The following is an 18,818-nucleotide window of genomic DNA, read 5'->3' on the forward strand; positions in this document are numbered from 1 at the left end:
ACCCCCGCGGGCTGCGGGAAGGCGGGGCCGGGGCTCCCCGCTGCCCGGCTCCGGTACCGGGGCGAGGGGGGCATCCCCGGGCCCGCCCTGGAAGCGCCCTCGGCGGGGAGGGCGACGGCGGCAGCGGCCGGGCCCGGGCCCTCCCCGCTCTAGCGAGGCTCGGAGGGGACCGGGCCGGGGGCTCCGGAGTCCCAGGCCGGGCCCGCAGCTCTCGGGCTCCCCGCGGCGGCCCCGGGCCCGGCCCCCCCCGCGCTCTGTCCGCCGCCCCGGGCAGGTGCGGGCGGCGCGGCCGGGGACAAAGCGGCCGCAGGCCCCCGCGCTGCTCCCCCGGCGCGGTGCGGTCGCGGTGCGGGCGCAGCTCCCGGCACTCGGCCCCGGCCCCGCCGGCGGGTTTTATGCGCAGGGCGGCCGGCGGGGGTGGGAGGAGCCGGGCAGGTTGTGCCCGCCGGGCCCTCCTCCCTCGCTCCCTCCCCGCCCGGCGGAGAGGGGTCGGGGGAGGGGGCAGCATGGCCTGTCCGTCCGGCCCCTTTTCCAGCGCTCATCTGCCCCGGGAGTGCGGCGCCGCTCCTCGCAGGGAGAAGAGAGCCGAATGGAGACCGACGGCAGCCAGCCGGGCCTCGCCTCCCCGGACTCCCCGCACGACCCCTGGTACCGCCGCGCGCCCCCCCCCCCTCCGGGCCCCGGCCTCTCCCCGGCCCCGGCCGCCCGGCCCGGGCAGGCGCGGCGGCGGCGGCGGTGCCGCTGCCAACATGGCCGATCCGCGCCCTCCCCTCCCCGCCCGGCCCCGCCGCCGCCGCCGCCGCCACCCCCGCGGGGCTCGGCGTCCCCCCCGGCGCGGCCCCGCTCACCGCTCTCCCCTTCCTCCCGCAGCAAAATGTTCATCGGGGGCCTGAGCTGGCAGACCACGCAAGGTGAGCGGGGCGGCGGGCCCGCACCTGCCGCCGGGGGAGTGGGGGGGGGGGCGGCGGGGCCGGGCGGGGGGCGGCGGGGCCGGGGGACCCAGCGGCGGTCGCTGTGCTTGCAGAGGGTTTGCGGGAGTACTTCAGCCAGTTCGGCGAGGTGAAGGAGTGCCTGGTGATGCGGGACCCGCTGACAAAGAGATCCAGGTGAGAGGCCGGGCCCGCGCCTCCCCTCGCCCCCGCCGCGCCCCCGCCGCCACTTTAACCAACTTTCTCTCTTCTCTCCGCATCCCCGCTCCTGCCCGGGCCGCGGGGCGCAGGGGCTTCGGCTTCGTCACCTTCATGGACCAGGCGGGCGTCGACAAGGTCCTGGCCCAGTCCAGGCACGAGCTGGACTCCAAGACGGTGAGATGACTCCTCTCATCCCAGGGCGCGTGCGGCCGGCGGCGGCGGGGTTTGGTTTCCAGTTGGGGCTGTGAGCTGTCGGTTCCGATGCGGATCGATCGGCCCCTTCCCCGTCCCGCTCACCGGTGGGTAGCCCAGCTGCCGCCCGCGCACCGGGCTCGCTGCCGACCCGATGTCCCGGCGTGGGTCCGCGCATCGCGGCGATGGTTTTCCTCCTGCCCGCCGGTCGTAAGGCCCCTGCGCGGAGCGGCCGCGGCCCTCGCGGAGCCGGGACACCTGGGCGCGCTTGGGGGGAGGCTTCGCACCGGGAAACGGACGCGGCGGCGTTTGGGGAGCGGGGAGCCGCCCCTACCCCCCGTGCGCTGCCGAGCACCGCTCCCTCCCGGGGTGCCGTCCCCCACCGCCTGGGCCCCGCTCCCCCAGCCGCACGCCCTCCCCTCGGCGGGGAGCCTTCGTGCCGCGCGCCCCGGAGACTCTCCTGTGGTTTCCCCAGGCGAAGTTTTTGTAACGGTCACGGAGCTTCAAGACTTTATTGTCTCCGAGCGTGGCCAGCGCCCGCCCATGTGGGCCACCGCCGGCCCCTCGGAGCAGCGGCGGCTTCAGTCCTGGCTCTGCGAGCAGGGGCTGGCGAGGAGCCCCACCGGGGCCGGCGGGAAGATGTCGGTGGCTCGCTGGGTCGGTGGCTCGCTGGGTCGGTGGCGTGTCGTGCCCGGTCCTGCCTCGCGGATCTGCGGCGCTCGGGAGATGCGCGGGCTGTTTTGGGGGGTGGGGGTGAGGTGTCTGAGTGGGAGGTCCCTGCTCTTGAGTTTTAGTGACTTGCCTTCCTCTGAATTCCTTTTCCTTATTGCTGCCCTGGGGTGAAGGTGAGGGTAGGGGTGGGGGAGCAGCGGGGGCTGCGAGGGGGTGGCACGGCGAGGGGAGACGTTCCGGCTCCGGGCACGGGCAGCCGAGGAGCCCAAATGCACAACTTTATTCCTTCCAGCGCGTGGCTCGGGCGTCCCAGCCTTTATCTCGGCAGAAGGGAGACGGTGGGAGAGCGAGACCCCCTTTCTTAGGGTTTACGGTGTGCGGCGCAGCGAGATTTATGCCTGTTCCTGTTTGACTGCCTGGATCGCTCCCTTTGATGTGCACAGGTCCTTCCTCCCCACGGGAGCTCCCGGTTAAACCGACCCCAGCCTTCCTGGCCCAGGCTGGGTCCCGGGAGCCCCAGCCCCCCTCCTTTCGGGAGTGATGGAAAGTGAGTTTTGCTCTGGGGGAGGGTTACAGCAAAGTGTTTTGAGGAGGGCCCAGGGCTTTCTTTTTTTCTCCTTTTTTTTTTTTTTTCTCTTACTAGCCTGTGTAAACACGATGTCCACTCAGCTAGTCCCGGCACGAGTCTGCGGGCTGGCGTAGACCCCTCTCGGAAAGGCAAGCGGTGGATGTCTGCTGTAGCGCTGATCCCGAGGGCGTTTTCGGGCTGGGAGCGATCCGAACCCCACGGTCCCCGTTCTCCTCCCCGAGCCGCTCCGAGGCCCAGTGCCAGGGCAGGGAGGGACGGGCAGGCGCTGCAGGAGAGCAGAAGGGCCTCGTGGCGCAGGGCGCGTGGGGACCGGCCAGCCATTGAAATTCCCGGCTGCATCTGCTCCGCTCGCCCCGCCGGCGCGGCGGAGAGAATGGGGGGCAGTTTCGCCAGGGCCCTTTCTTTGTTAGGAACTTTGATCCTCTCCCCCTCCTTCCTTTTTGTTTGTCGTTTAGCGTGGTTTTCAGCTGCCTCGGTTGTTTTAGGGTGTTTTGCCCGGTGAGAGGTTGGTCTTGTGGTACCGCGTGGAGCCTCCGTATGCCTTCCCCCTGCCGAGCTGAAAGGCTCTGCTGTGAGTCATGGGTTAAATGACACAAACTCGTCTGAAGCCTAATTTAGGGTTATACGAAACTCTGCAGGAAAAGGGCCGGTGTCCTGACAGGACAGCCTTCTCTCCAGGCTTGGTGTCTCCTGGCAAGCAGCGCTTAATAGACAGTGTCTGCCCAACTTGTTGCTTCATTGTTTTCTGATTCTTCCTACCCTAACGAGGGCTGTTGGCCCGATTCTGCGGGAAAACCTTGTGCTTTTGAGACTCCTCTTTGTTTGCAAGCTAGATAGCAGCAGCCTCCGGGGTTATTTATGGAAATGCTTGATATGAGAATTGGCTTTGCAGTCTCAAGGTAAAAGATCTGCGTGACTTTGTAAAGCTGCAGCTGGCCGCTGCCTTGAGCTTCTTCATTATGTGCTCTGGGAAGAGCAGGCTTGGCCGTGCTGGGTCACCCCGTCGTTTCTTTGTTGCTGTTACCGAGTTTCTGCTGGGTTTGCCTTTTGTGGCGGAGGGAGCGAGCTGTGGCTGTCGGGCAGCGCTGACTAATGGAGCAAAGGTGGCCGTGGAGGTGCGATGGACGGACAGACCCAGTCCTCAGGTCTCGTGGGTCCTTCTCTGTCCTCCCCCTGCTTCGGGGCGCCGATACCAGCCGGGTTAACGCCGGAGTTACGTGACCCGAGCTATTAAATGGTGCCGTGGGTGGCCTGAAGAGCGTCGCTGAGGAGCCCGGCCGGCCTGCTGGTACCCCTGCGACATCAGTGGGGTTCCTCGTCCCCAAAGCCCGGCGGGGTGAAGTGGAAGCGGTTTGCGCTCAAGTGACTTCCGCTCGCTGCAGCCTGATCCTGGGGTTTTGTTTTCTGGATACAATCTGAGCAGTTCTGAGCGCTCTTAGCAGATTTCTATCTAGGTTTGTAAAAAGGACCCATTACGTCAGTGGGTGACACTGAAACACAACTCCTCCAGGGCTATTTGTTTTAACACCAGAAATGAAGGAATAAGGTACCAGCACTTTTGCTTTAATTAGAAGGACTCCAGCCACCGAGGAGCAGTCCAGTTCGAGTAACTTGAGTCTGGCACTGAACTCGCTCCCCTCCGCGTGTTCCCAGGGCTGCCCCTGCAGCCGGTCGCCCTCGCCTCCCTCCACCTGCAACAATAGCTGGTTGTGCAGAAGAATTTGTGAAATGATGGCCTGCTCCCTCCAGCCAGGAGGACGCGTTATCTCTGCCCAGTTGATCACACTCAGGGTAATGAGAAAATGAGGCTGAGCTTAGCATTGCTGAGTATGAAAGCATCTTCTTGGCAGGGGCTGAATGACACTGGCTGAGAAGGAAAAGACAGTAGATTATTGTTTTTGCTTATTATCTGCCATCAGCCTCCTGGTCTCCTGCCGTCCCCTGTCCTCAGTATTCGCTGTGGGTGTCTGCCCTAGCCAGGAAGCGGTGGGGGGGTGGGGGGTGTGTGTGCGGGGAGGGACGGACGGTTCAGATGCCCTAGGAAGGCACCGGAGGGTTTGCTAATCTGCTGGCGCTTGGAGCTTGGGGAGGGAGGTTTATTTTTGAGTTTATTTGTGCTCTTCACTTTTGCCTCTGTTTACTTACGTGCCGAGTTTATTTATGTTGTAGGCTGTGAGTCAGGCTGGAGGTGGGGAAGGCAGGGAGAGAAGCTGGTGGAAGGGTGTGGGGAGGCCGAGCTCTGGGGCTGTGTGACAAGTGAAAGGACGCGGGACGGGAGGGCGGCCAGGCTGGAAAGCTGAACAAAGCAGCGAGAGGAGCTGGAGAAACACGGCTTCCTTTTGGGCCAGTTGAGCTGCCGGGCTGATGGGACGACGCGCTGGGCTGCCCTCCCATCCGCAGCTTATCCAAGTGCGGGGATGAGCCAGACCTGCCTTTACCACAGGTCTTTGTAAGCTGATTTGTAGGTCTGGATCATCCCCGATGTGATGTAACTTTACAGGAGTCGCTGTAAAAATAGGCTGTAAAGAAAGAGGTGGTGGCCGAGGAGGAGAGGAGGCTTCGTGGGTGTTTGGCTTGCAGCTGCGTCGGTGCTGTCCCGGCGTTTGTGGCGGTGCGAGGCCGGCGCAGGCGGGCGCTGGCCGGTGCTGAGCCCAGCAGAACGGTGGCACCTGGACGGCTGTGCGGGGCTGGCAGCCCCAGCCGGCGGCAGGGTACGGAGAAGCCGAGCAGGCACAATGGAGGGCTCAGCCTGCCGAGGGGAGGCATCGCGTCATTGTGTGCGGCGCGGCCGGGGAGAGGGCCAGCACGCTGCCCTGCGGCCCCGCGGCCATGGGGGCTTTGGGCCCCTCCGTTTAACCTGTGCCCTCCTGTCCGCTCTGTTATGTCTTCACCCTGTGTTTTGTGGGATGAAATGTTTGGCTTTTTGTGCGCTGCTTCTTTGCTGTCCTCTTGCTACCCAGGTGAGCTCTGTGTTTGTAGGTAGAGGGGGAGAGCAAAAAGGCAAAAGAAGGCGCGTTCGGTAGGGAGGGCACCCAGGGGCAGGCCGAGCGGGAGGGTGCAGCCCAGCCTGGTAATCCCAGCATGTGATGGGCTCTCGGGTGCGTCTGGCCAGCGCTCAGCTGGAGACAGACCACTGCATGCTGGGACTTGTAGTCTCCCTGGATTACACCTTACCGAGAGGGAAAGATGTCTGCAGCCAGCTGCGTTTCATGCACCTCAGGTAGATTCTTTGGGTTTTTAGCGAGGCGGCACGTGGGCATGGAGCAAACCCTGCGTTTGTAAATTGGCAGGAAAAGCGTGTTCACCTGTTCTTCCCCACGTCTCTTTCAGATTGACCCAAAGGTAGCGTTCCCCCGCCGAGCACAGCCCAAGGTAAGCACTGCGGGCAGCCCTTGCCACTCCGAAGGGTGAAATTCATGGCGGTGGACGTTGTCCCTCAGTGCAGGGCCGCCAGTGCGTGCAACGGAGCCGCTCCCTGGGGTTTCCTCAGGACTCACCTGGAGCGGGAGCCGCGTGCCGCACTGCCAGCGTGACGTGTGGTGCTGCGAGACGCTCCTGTCAGGCTGGCAGCGCGGCGCTGGGGCTTTGTGTGGTGCTGGGGGAGCCGGGAGGTCCCTCGGTTACACTTCGGGATGCGCTAGTTAGAGGTGGTGAAACAGGGTGAACTTCGTCCTGCCAAGGTTGCAGCCAGTGTCTGATATTTTCCATCCAGAGGAGGCACAGAACAGCTCCGTGCTGCGATGTGATACAGGCGGAGAGAGGGTTGTGCGTATGCGTGTGTACAAATAGGTGTGTGGCAGGGAGGGGGAGAAGGATTTCGTTTTGGGAAGTGCCCTGGTGTGCTTCAGAACTGGAAAAGGCAGAAGGAGGTTGGTGTTGGACTACAAGAGGCTCTGGCATCGAAATGCGCAGTCACGGGAACTTTCTCCAGGCGTGCAGCTAGAAACTTTTGACTGAGGACGCACCAGCAGGCTGGCAACTGCCTTTAGACTTTAAGTCTCCCTTTCACTTTGCTTTTGGAGTTTTAAAATTTAGAGTCTCTATTCCAAGTGCTGTCATGGGAGAAAGAGCTGGGGAGAAGCGGTGTCAAGAAGCAGAGAGAGAAGAGGAGACTGGTGCCAGGAGGGAAATAAGGGGGATCAGGCACTGAGAACAATCAGTGAGCAGGTATCCCGAGTAACTGGAGCCAGGAAGCACATGGTAGGAATTGGGTTAATTCCATTAAGCAGTTTGGTGACAGAAGGTGCTTTAGTGTTAGAACGGGCTGCTCTCCAAGCCAGGGAATTGCTGCGGATTAGCCCTGTGCTCCTTGGGGTAATTAGGACCATGTGTTCCTCTGAGAGCAGAGGTGTAGCCAAGCAGCTAAGGGGAGGATGCAGCTGGAGAGCGGCTTCAAATGACGTCGGTGTGCCCCAGCCTGGCAGTGATGGCCCCTCTCAGGGTAGTTAGTTTTCTTCCTTGTCCCAGCTGCATGAGTAACAAGTGGCAGAGGACTCTTCTCTTTGCCTTCTTGCGAAAGCAAAAGAGAATTAACCGGGCCCCGTTTGAGGGAATGGGTGCGAAATGAGGCTTACTCCATGCAAGACTGGATGCTGTGTGATTTGTGAACTAGGAGGGCGAAGCCTGGTGAGCCTACCTGCACTGGCAGGCCTCCTGCCCGTCTTTCCGCTCTGGAAAGCGGAGCGGGCATCTCTGGGGGAGCCCGGAGAAGGCCGGCTCTGCAAAGTGGCCGGGCTGCAGGAAGAGGTGGGGGGCTGGCGAAGGGACGGTTGTGCCCCATGGCTTCGGGGCGGTGTGAAGGTGCCGAGAGGGCAGCAGCAGGTTGGCGAGGGGAGAGGCTGGTAGCATGCTGGCCGAGGAGAAGGTGGCGGGTGGGCGCTGGCAGGCACGATGGGGTGGCTCAAGGGGGAGAGGGTGTCTCGGGGTCCGGGGTGGGACAGACCCCTGGCCACCTTGGGAAGGTGGAAGCTCAGTTGCAGCAAAGGGGCAGGCCCTTCTCGGCAGTGGAGGGGGGTTAGTGGCCTTTTGAGTCTCGTTCTCTGCTCACTCTGGGTTTATTCGGTGAATTCCTGTCCTTCCCTTTTCCAGATGGTGACCCGAACGAAGAAGATATTTGTGGGTGGTCTGTCCGTGAACACTACTGTGGAGGATGTGAAACAGTATTTCGAGCAGTTTGGGAAGGTAAGTCCCTTGAAAGCTGTTGCTTCTGGGGCAAAAAGGAGTTTTCTGAACTGCTGTGGAGGCGGGATTAGGAGCTTGCGAGTCTTTGCTTGGGGTTAAGTAGATTGAAGGTCAGTTACAGATGCTGGGTGGCTGTAACGTCTTTGTAGGGGCTGCAGCTGGTGAATTCTGCACTGTGTTGATTTGAAACAAAGAGTTTGTGCTTGTTCCTGGAGTCAGTAGGACCTGCGCTAAGGGAAATGGTTTTCCATTTTTCCCCTATCCCTTTTCCATTTTTTCCCTATGCCTCGTACGGCATTTTGGTCCTGCAGATTTGCAGTTTGTTTAAATGCTGGAGGAAGTCTTGGAGGCGCTCCTAACAGAGCAGCTGCGGCGTTGGACCTGTGATTCTGGCCTGTTTCTGACTCTAAGCCTGGTGATTGATATTTTGGTAATCCTTTATTAAAATAAGCCCTTTGGTCCTGAAACTTCTTCTGCTGAGTCTTGGGCAAGTGGTGATGTTGCTTTCGAATGTTTGAAGAAAGTTTGGCACTACGGCTGTCCCTGGTGTTGGTCTGGCTTTTCTGTGCCAGCTAGTGGCTCAGGGGTGGATGGAAGTCCATGAAAGCCAAGTGTGCAAACTGCGAGTTGGGACCAAAGAGAAGGGGGCTCAGTCTTGGCCCTTCAGTCCCCTGTCAGGAGGCTGTGAGCATCCCCCGGAGCAATCTCAGTAGTATGAGACTGAAGGATCCCAAGATTTGTAATGGGATTAGGAACTGGAGGGTATCATCGTATCCAAATGCTGAATGCGGTCACCTCTGGGGCAGGGCACTGTGACTGTTTCACTGTTGTTCGGTGGTGGTGTGCGTGGGTTTGGTGTTTGGGGCAGGAAGCGTTGGATTCTGTAGCTGTTGGGACCTTCCTGCCCAGCTAGCGGGGCAGAACACAGTTTGCTGGGTGGTAATCTGGCCAGGTCATTGCTGGTACCGTCATGGATGTGGAGGAAAGCACCACAGGAGCTGCAGAGCATGAGGGATTAATTTCCTTCTGAAAGATCCTGCAAAAGGGTGATGTTATGTCAAGGCACGTTAACTGGTGAAAGGAAGGGGAGTTTTGTAACCAGTTTTGCTGTGTCATTGGAACTTTGGGCAGAAGGTTTGGAAGAAGTGTTTGCTCAGTACCTCTGTTCAGCTTCTGAAGTCTAACCTGCATGTCCTGGGATGCTGTCGTGACTGCAAAGTGGGACTCCTTCGTATTTCTGTTCAGTCCTAAGAGAACGTGGCAATAGCAAAAGTTGTCAGATACCCCTGTGTCTGCTAGTCATTAGCTCTGTGTGATTTTATTTTCCATTAGAAATAAACAAACTCTGCTGTGTCCCCAAGAGCTTTACGTGGTGTCACTGAAGGTGTCGCTGCTAAAGGTGGTGCCATCCGTGTGTCTGTGTAGGCTGAAGGTTGTTAGTTCCGCTTGCGTGTGCCTCTGCGCCGTCGATGGATGCGTTTGGTAGGAAAACAACATGTCTTGGGTGTAATCCCCTTTTAACTGGAACTGTACCTCTGTTAATTTGAAGCAGGACCATGCCACATAGTGCTCTGTTTACAAGCAGCTACAATTGCTCTATTTTGAGAAGTACTTTCTGGTTCTTTTGGGGTGTTAGGCTGTTATGTTCCTCTTGTTTAATGGTCATGTGCTGAAAGGTGTCCTGACGTCAGGAGGCTGGCGAGAACTGGTTGTGTCAGATTGCTTGCTGGCGACCGGGCAGAAGGAAGAGTTCCGCATAGCTCGGTGCAATTCATTTCCGAAAATCAGCATCTCGACAACATCCGGTGCCCAGGATCTGCGTGAGGCCGATGCAGCTGGCCTCTTGGCACTGGGGAGTTTCCGTGGGGAGAGGTCAGGGCTGGTCAGATTGACTCCCTGTTTTTGGGGCAATTTTCTGACTCATCTGGCCATTTCAGCTGAGGAGAGACTCCTCGGAGCTCTAGTATAAAGCGTCTCTCCTGGCCCATAACCATCTTCCAGGCCAAGCCTCAAACAGTGCACTGAAGGCCAGGAGAACTGTTCTGTGAGTTCTCTCCAGTCGGTAGCCCCGTATGGCTGATGCGTGGGATCAGCGGGAAAGCGTGTTTCGGAGGAGAGCCTCCGTGGCCATCAGCTTCAGGGTTCTGAGCTCTGAACGCACCGCTCTGTGGTTTCTAGGGCTAAGAAAAGCCTGTTGCCTTCGGTTTCAGATGTGAGTCATGGAGAACATGGTTTTGGTAGAGGCTCTTTTGGTGTTTGTTTATGATACTCTGGGGCCTCCTAGCTTTCAGAGGTCTCCGAGGATCCCTTCTTTAGAGGTACTCTTAGCACCTGGCTACATGATCTTCATCTCCTTGATTTATGGCATCTTTAAGTGAGAGGTGGTGAAGCTTCTGTCGTGTTATCCTTATCCTGGAAAGCCTATCTGAAAAAATATTTGCCAAGTCATTTGGGCCAGTGCTGCTTCTGGAACTGGACTGGGACTGTCTGAAAAGGAATTGTTAAGGATGCCCTTTTAAAGCATTTCCTTGGAGGACTTACCCTCTGAGAAAAGAGCTTTTTCTATGTTCCCTCTTCTTCCGAGCGGCCCCACAGTTTTCTAGGATCTGGCAGGAGAAAAATCACCCCTCTTTCCTCCTGCCTGTCCAGGGAGGCATGGGAACGCTTAGGACCTAGAGAGGAGAGAATGGGGAGCACTGAGTCATCCCGTCTTGATTCCTCAAGATCAAGGTGCCAGGTTCCCGGGGGTGACTTGTAGCCACTCTGAGAATCCAGTGCAAGCTCAGTTTGGATCTCAGCTTCAGGGAGTGATCATCCTCTGCTTCTGAGGATGAGGCAGTACAAACTGCTGCATGGGTTTTGTGTGAAGGTTATCTTCTAGGTCACCCTCAGGCTGCAAGCCTAAGCATGTGCCAGATTTGCCACCACTTAAGGCCTTTAAATTAGGATACATGCTTTTTTTGAAAAATACATTTTAGTCCAGACAGAAAGCATGCACTTGCTGTAGGAATTACGAGAGGAAGCGCTATGGCTGGCAGTACAGATGAGGTCAAATTAGATTATCATAATGTTCTCTCCTTTCCAAATCTGTGAACCGCAGTTCGCAAGTCTACCAAGGGGGCTAGCATCGATGCCTCTCGTGTCAGAAACGACACACCTCCTGTGCCCATTAGTAGGAAAAAAACAGAAGTTTGGTTGGGCTGGAGATGAAATGGTTTCCCATTTCATAAAACAAAATTCCCAAGTCTGATTTTTCCATTTTGGCCTTTCTGCTTACTCTCCTGTTTTTGCTTTGTTTTCTTTCCTTGCTGTGTCCAAAACCTTCTCTCAGCTTTGTAAAATGGAAGTGGCAAAAGAAAAATGAAAATGTGTGAGGAGGAGATCCATGAGTATTACTTAGGGATAAAGGAAGGAAGGGAGAGGCTGGCACCCCAGATCTTCGTATCAAAATATTTGGTTTTAACAGGCACAAAAGATGAAGCTTCACAGAGGATCCCCAATACAGTGTGAGTTTCTCTGCTTCAAAAGAAGGATCACTTTATTTTTTTTTTTTTCTTCCAAAACTGTGAATGAAAAATACAGGCTGCTGTTTTCCTGAGGAAAAAAAATACAAAGCGTTTGGGTTTGTTTTTTTTAGTACAGTGAGAGAGACTGAGAAGTGCTCTCAAGCTGGCTGTGGTTTGTCAGGTGCAGCTGCTAGAGCTTTGAGCATAACAGGAACTCTAGGAAACACTTCTGGCTCCAAAACTCGAATCTCCCTGAGATGCAAGCTAAGGCCAGGGACTGGCTTTCTAAAGGAGATTATTTTTTCAACTGTAGGACAGAAGTCCTGGAAAGAATTGCATTCACAGTATGTGTAAGCCAAGTGTCTTGGCTTAAGCTGGATGCTGTTGGAGATATTTAGGCTGCACAAGGAAGTATTTCAACGGCCTCCCTAGATTCAGGCTAACACCCTCACTGAAACCTGAAACAGAGGGAGAGGAGGAAGGTATCTTGCACCTACCACCTCGGGCATGCCTAGTCCTCTGTCTAGTTCAACACGTATGAGGATGCCTCCGAGGAGCTTGAGTCCCAGCTCTTCCTTTTCTACTTCAACCCGTGGGAGCACGTTGTTTGATATTATTTTTGGGGGGGAAAAGGGGTTCTCCATCAGAATAATTTCTTTGGACCATTGGGTCTCTGATCTTGTCAGCAAGGTTATTTGTTTCAAACAAAGCTGAAAAAAACGCAGATCATCTTTCTTTTTCAAGGGTTGGTCTGATGAGGTGTTGCGGTAGAGAAAGTCAAATCAATTGCAAGATAGGAGGCTCAGAACAAATAAGGTCTTTTGTCGTGGAGCTTATCTAAGCTGTGAAATCTTTGCCCCAGGATGTTGTTGCTAAAATTTGCGTAGGCTCCAAAACGATTGGACAAACTCGTGGAAGGTCTTTTAAATACACAGACATCCCTTTGAGTTCAGGAAATCCCTGAATCACCAAGGGCTGCAAGATGGTGGAGTATTCTGGAGTCTGTTGTACTGTCCTTGCCTTGTCTTTACATTCTTCCAAAGGTGTCTGTTGTTGGTTGGTATCTTGGGGGTAGGGTGAGGGTGTTGTTGGGCAAGGTGGACCTCTGCTCTGACTTGGTGCAGCCAGTCTTCTGTTTGTCATTAGGAGAGAAGCTGGTCCTTTTGGAAACTAGAAATGCAGAGGTACTGGAAGAAATGGGGGCCTGGACCCAGTTCAGGTGTTTGAGCTCATGATTTTTTTGTGTGCTTTCGCATTTTGTGAAGCAGAAGTGCGAGAAATATATTCACGATGATGTCTTTGCATGACTCACTGATCAGTGGTGGCTCCAAGGGTGCTTGAAAAGTGCTTAAAAACAGTCTGCACCTCTCCCTGGGCCTGCAGGTGATCTGTGTATGTGGGTGAGCTGGTCACGAAAGCTCAGCCTCTCTGCGAGGCGGATCGTGCCCAGAGAGAGATCTGCTCTCTAAAAATATCCTGGAAGCAAACAAGAAAAAAGATCTGCTGAGGTCTGAGGACGATTCTGACCTTTAGGCTGCCATCTAATACCCAGTCCAAATTCTGGACCATTTGCCTGCGACAGGTTCTGAGATCTCACTCGGACGATGACTCTAGTGCTGTCCCGACCAAGAGTCAGCCACTGCGTCTGAGGCGCTGGATGCGATGAGGGTTTGCGTGTCTCTCACAAATGCGTATTCGTGTACACCTGCCAGAAAAATGGTGTGGTTGACTTGGGTGTAGGAAAGGAGTTTTCTCTGCTTGGGTGTATGAAATGAGTTTTCTCTGCTAATTGGAGAACCTTTAGATACTGATGGGGAATTTCTTTACAGGAAGACTTGTTCCTGTGCTTACTCTGGGCATTATTTCCCTCACTTTGGATTGGGAGAATGTTAATTAATTAATCCTTAGTCTGCCGCTCTCTGGAAATTTCAGGGATCAAAGCTACTTGTCAACCTGCTGTGGATTTCCAAACTGGATTTTGGATTTTCTTCCATAGATCAGAGGGCAATTTATGCAAATTCTTACGCGTAACATGGTTGGAGTGAACAGATGGGGAGGGGAGGAGAAGGGGAATCCGATCACCTATCTTGCGGCAGTAGGCAGTTTGGCTTGTGGTAACAATGCCTCTGGAACAAAGGGTTCTCTGTGCTCCGCATCTGGTAGGCAGATAGCCAAAAATGCTGTAGTGGTAATGGTCATTCAGGTCTTCAGTCGTTCACTTGATACTCGCCAGGTGCCCGCAGTGCCAGAGCAGGCAGGGACACCTGGACAGGCTGTCCCGCTCACCCGTGGCACAGAGCAGGCTCTGTCCTTTGGCTGAGTCTCATGCCCAGAGTTTTGAGAATGGCTCTGCAGAGCAGGGTAGGAAGGGTCCCTCAGGAGCCGTGTGGGGACAGCTCGCCTGCTCCCTGGAGCTGGGCTCTGGGTTGGTGTCTCCTCCTCCCCAGCATTGGCCTGTCCTGTTTGAGCAGCTGGGAGAACCTCGCAGAGCTGCTGATGCCCTCTCTTGACAACAGGATGGCCAAGTAGTTTCCAGATCGTTTGGATTATATTTGCCATGCTGAAGCTGTCTCAGCAGCTATTATTCTTCTGCCTGATTTTTCTACAAATACGTTGCCTACAAATATGTTCCTTGTAGGGCCAGCCCAGCCATCTTTAGTTGCTGTTCAGGTGGATGATGCCCATCTCTGCAAAGCCTTTGCTTGAATATTTACTACTTTCTTCAAGATCTGCCCCTGTGGAAGTGCATCCAACATTGACTTCTCATCAAACTTGTGTTGGAAATATTATCATTATTTTTTTAATCTGCATGAGGCTATCATTGGCTTCCTCCTTTGCAGACACCCATGACGGTCCCAGGAAGACTGAAAGACATTAGAGTGAGACTGAGCCACTAAAAAAAAATCAGGCCTTTTGGCCAGGTAGATCGTACTGTGTTGCGTTTCGGTGGGAAATGCCTTATATCTGTGCACCTGAATATTTTGGCTAGGCTGAGGACTGCTTTGATAGAGAGTCTCTCTCTGAGGCCTGCAGCTGTCACCTTCCCTTCCTGTCACCACCACGCTGCTCTCATCAAAACCAGGTGCTGGCTCGAGAAGGGCCTGTCTCCTCCTCGGGAAGCTGCTGCTTGCTGCTCTCCTGCAGGAGCTCTCAGCAGGGGCAAATCCACAAGGGATCGGAAGAGCTTCCTCTCCAGGGACAAACCGTCTTTCACTTTGTGAACGCGTTGCCTCTGCAGAGCCAAAGCCTTTCTCTTTCTTCCACTCCCACTTGGTTTTCAAAGCCAGAGAGAGCCACTGGAGGCAGAACTGAGAGGAGGTGATGTTGGACAGCTTGGGTCTAAGGCTTGGGGTGTGGTGCCTACACCCAAACAGCCAGGTACCTGCTGGAGAAGCTGTCTCCTGTGGTCGGGTTCCTTGGGAAGGATGCGCCTAGAGAGCACGAGTCACTGCTCTGGGGACCCTCCCTTTTTTCCTGTGTGTTTTTGACCCTCGTGGTTAAACACAGGGAGAGACATCATTCCTCAAAATTAACAAACCTTGAACTTCTAACCTCCAATGCTGGATAACTGCAGCCTGGACCAGCAAGTTGAAAAGTTCCCTGGGAGAGAGCCTTGACTACTAAGCTAAACAGTTTTCCAGTAAAGCGATCTGCTTCTTTGACTGTGTTTAAAGAATTGAAACAAATATTTATTTAAGGGGGGGAAGAGAATGGGGAGAAAGACAATTCACCCAGCAAAAAAGCCTTTGTTAAAAGTACGGTTATGATCATAGATTATTTCCACACCCTATTAAAAATGAACTTAGGGGTGTTTCTGAAACTCTTCAAGTGCTATTTTCCACACGCTTCTCCTGCCTCCAGTTGTCTGCCCTCTTCTGTCTCAGCCAACCATCAGGCACTGGATGGAGGTGGCACCTCCACTCCTCTCCCGCTGGAGCGCCCAGACCCCTTCACCCCCCCCCCCCCCCCCATGTCCCCTCAGCGCCTGCCGCTCCCTCGCAGCCCAGGCCCGCTGCCTCCCTCGGGGATTACGAGGCAAGATGGCGCCTCTTTCCCCACACGAAGCAGGGCCGGGAGCGGGGGGATGTCCCGTGCGGGGTGACCCCTCCCTGCCCGTGGCGGAGGCCCTCCCGCCATGGCCGCCCCCCCGCAGGCCCTGGCGGGCGGCGCTGTGCGGGAGGGCGCCGCCGCTGGCGGGGCGGCCGCGGGGACGGCGCAGCGGGGCGGCTTTGTGCGCGGCGCTAAGCCGGGCGGCAGCTGCCATTGGCGGCCGCGTTGCCGTGGCGACGGCCCCGCCGGCGGCCGCCTTTGTTGGGGCCCGGCGCGGCCCAGCCGGGAAGGGCCCGGCGCGGGGGGGGGGGGGGGGGGGGGGTGTCGGTTCCCGCCACAATGGCTGCCCCTCACACCTGGCCGTGGCTCCGGGGTCGGTGCAGGCCCGGCTTGCCCCCTGCCTTGGTGGGAGCCGGCCGCGGCACCGCCATGCCCTCAGCGAGCTGAGGCAGCCGGTCACCTCGCCTTGCTGCAGGGGGGATGGCGAGGGCTGAGGGGGCCCTGGGGCGCAGCCGGCGGGAGGCTGGAGATGGCCGCTCGCTGCGGATGCGCGCGGGCGAGGCCCTGCTCCCAGCTCCGCAGCACGATGCGCTCCACAGCCTGTCCCGGTGGGCTCCCGCCAGCCCCGGGCTGCCCGGCCCTGCTTCACCTCGCGTGGCCGGCTGCGTGCTGAGACTGCCCAGCTCATCTCACCTGGTGCCTGGGAGGGAGACGAGACAGTGCTCGCATACAGCAGTCGGCGGCAATAACCACCACCATTTGCAGCTACACACGGAGTTCGGGCCCGGGAGTTCAGTGGGCTGAGGCCGTTCCCCACGTTATGTACATACACACATACATATCTGTCTATCTGCCTATCTTAGATGTAGCTCATGGCAGGAAACAGCTCTCAAATGGAGTATGTGTTACTGTAAACATGTTTGCACAGGATGTTTTGGGGTGCTGGGGAGACACCTGAGCTCAGAGCACCAGCAGAAACTTAGAAAAGGGCTCGGGCGGCGGCGGGTGGCAGCTCCCTTCTCGGCGTGCGGAGTGCGATCTGGGATGAAGCGGTTGCGCTTCTGGCTCCGAGCGCTCGGGAGTGCTGCGGCTGTTGGCTGGGCGTTGCTGTGAGGCGGTTTGGTGTGCGAACACGCGCTGGGCTCTGCCACGTGCGGCTGCTCCCGCTTTCCAGGCTCTGCGAAATAGAGGTTGCTGCTGGGGCGGGTTAGACAGAGTTGGTCAGCAGTTGGGCTGTGCTCGTTCCCGCTGGGTTGTTCTTTCCCGTGCCCATCTCTCGTCGTGATGGGTTTGTGGGCTCCAGCGACCCGAGCTGAAGTCTTAGGGAGCGGCACCGCTGCAGAGTGCTGTTGACACAGCTTTCTCCCAGTGTTTACTGGGGAGGAGGACAGCTATGTGCCTAGCCTTTCTCCAAACTGCAGAGTGCGGCCAGCAGGGCGAGGGAGGTTCTCCTCCCCCTCTGCACTGCCCTAGTGAGGCCCCATCTGCAGTACTGTGTCCAGTTCTGGGCTCCCCAGTTCAAGAAAGATGAGGATCTACTGGAGAGAGTCCAGCGGAGGGCTACGAGGATGATGAGGGTACTGGAGCATCTCTCCTATGAGGAGAGGCTGAGGGAGCTGGGCTTGTTCAGCCTGGAGAAGAGAAGGCTGAGAGGGGACCTTAGAAACGCTTCTAAATATCTCAAGGGTGGGTGTCAGGAGGACGGGGCCAGACTCTTTCCAGTGGTGCCCAGCGACAGAACAAGGGGCAATGGGCACAAACTGAAGCAGAGGAAGCTCCAGCTGAACATGAGGAAGAACTTCTTCCCTCTGAGGGTGACGGAGCCCTGGCCCAGGCTGCCCAGGGAGGCTGTGGAGTCTCCTTCTCTGGAGGTATTCAAGCCCTGCCTGGACGCGGTGCTGTGCAGCCTGCTCTGGGTGACCCTGCTTCGGCAGGGGGCTGGGCTGGCTGATCCACAGAGGTCCCTTCCAGCCCCCACCATGCTGTGGTTCTGTGATTCTGTGGACGGAGGAGTGGAACTAGCTTTAAAAAATGAACAAAACCAGACAGTAAAACCTCTAGAAAAATGTTTTTAAGCCATGTTGGGTTTTCCTCCAGCACGTCACAGTTGCGCACCGTGAAGGGAAGTGGTGCAGGGGCAGGCACGAGCGGCGATGGGGAATGGCAGAGTGATGAGCTCCCGGCTCCCTGGCGGTGTCTTGGGAAGCTGCTGAGGAATTGCTTCGGGTCTGTGCGAAGCCTCGCGTCCCCCGTGGCTCTGACTGGATGCCTGGCACGTTTCTCAGGTGTTGGTTGACTTGGCCAAGGGAGGCTGAGCCGGGACAGGAAGAGCGTGGGATGAGCAGGAGCCAGGTGGTTGTCACCTCTCGCTTTTGTGGGGTGGACGTGTTGGACAGGCCCAAGGACATCAGAGATGATCTCTCTCTGCTCATGATGGCGTTGGAAATGTTAGCATCCTCGTGGCGCTGAGGTGAAGCCGGCTGTCCCATGTTGTCCGGGGGCTTGAGGCTAGGAGCCCTCCTCCTTCCCAGAGGGGGACAATGACCATGAACCTCTCCATGAGTGACGCCGGGGTATGGGCCGTGCTCTGCCCTCACCGGGTGGCTGTTCTGGAGAAGGCAGCAATGCAGATGCTTCCTGGGGACCAGGCAAGGGAGTAATCCTTCCACCGAGCTGGGGGCACGCCGGGCTCGCTGCTCGGGGAGCGGCGGGTGTGCATGGAGGAGGAGGAGGAGGAGGAGGAGGAGGGCTGCTGCAGCTGCTGGCCGGAGACTGCCGTCACCTCCCCTGAGCACTTGCACGTCCAGTTTCATAATCGGATTAAGGCAGTGGTATTAGAGAGGAGGGAAGGGTCAGTGGGACAGGTTTACACTGGGGCTTACAGGAGGGGATTGAAGTGTATTTTTTAACCCTGCGTGGCCTGACCTGCGGAGCCGTGCGGGTGCACCTCTGCACGGCAGCAGCCAGCGGGGAGGGGGGAAGGGACCGGGGGGGTGATGGGCTTCCTGCTGGGGGGGGTGAGAGGCATTCGGGGGGCAGTGGGCTCCCTGCTCCTGGGGGGGAAGGCACGGGGGGGCGATGGGCTCCCTGCTCCTGGGGGGGAAGGCACTGCGGGGCGATGGGCTCCCTGCTCCTGGGGGGGAAGGCACCAGGGGGCAATGGGCTCCTTGCTGGGGGGGGGAAGGCACTGGAGGGTGATGGGCTCCCTGCTCCTTGGGGGGGAAGGCACTGGGGGGTGATGGGCTCCCTGCTCGGGGGGGTGAGAGGCATTGGGGGGGTGATGGGCTCCCTGCTCTTTGAGGGGGAAGGCACTGGGGGGCGATGGGCTTCCCTGCTCGGCGGGGGGATGGGACCCGGCCGCCCCTCCCCCCGGGAAGGCAGCCCCGCTCAGGCCTTGCAGTAAATTTGCTCTAATTACAGCCTCCAGCAGTGGGAAACCTCACTTAGAGGAAAGGCTGCTCAGGGGTGGGGGCGGGGGTTCCCAGGCAGCCCTGTTGT

The 18,818-nt window shown here is 57.4% G+C and overlaps 1 protein-coding gene across 2 annotated transcripts in view; it reads left to right on the top strand.

Moving 5' to 3' along the window:
- Positions 1–366: 366 nt before the first annotated feature.
- Positions 367–18,818, top strand: part of MSI1 (musashi RNA binding protein 1) — a 30,092-nt gene continuing 11,640 nt past the window's right edge. For both annotated transcript variants that reach the window (XM_075434283.1, XM_075434282.1), the window contains exons 1-6: positions 367–648; positions 871–911; positions 1,025–1,106; positions 1,220–1,304; positions 5,914–5,955; positions 7,672–7,764. In XM_075434283.1, the coding sequence (XP_075290398.1) occupies positions 590–648; positions 871–911; positions 1,025–1,106; positions 1,220–1,304; positions 5,914–5,955; positions 7,672–7,764 (402 nt within the window). In that variant the 5' untranslated portion in view covers positions 367–589. The remainder of the gene's footprint in view (positions 649–870; positions 912–1,024; positions 1,107–1,219; positions 1,305–5,913; positions 5,956–7,671; positions 7,765–18,818) is intronic.

This window comes from Opisthocomus hoazin, chromosome 13 (genome assembly GCF_030867145.1).
Source record: "Opisthocomus hoazin isolate bOpiHoa1 chromosome 13, bOpiHoa1.hap1, whole genome shotgun sequence".
Lineage (NCBI taxonomy): Eukaryota > Metazoa > Chordata > Aves > Opisthocomiformes > Opisthocomidae > Opisthocomus > Opisthocomus hoazin.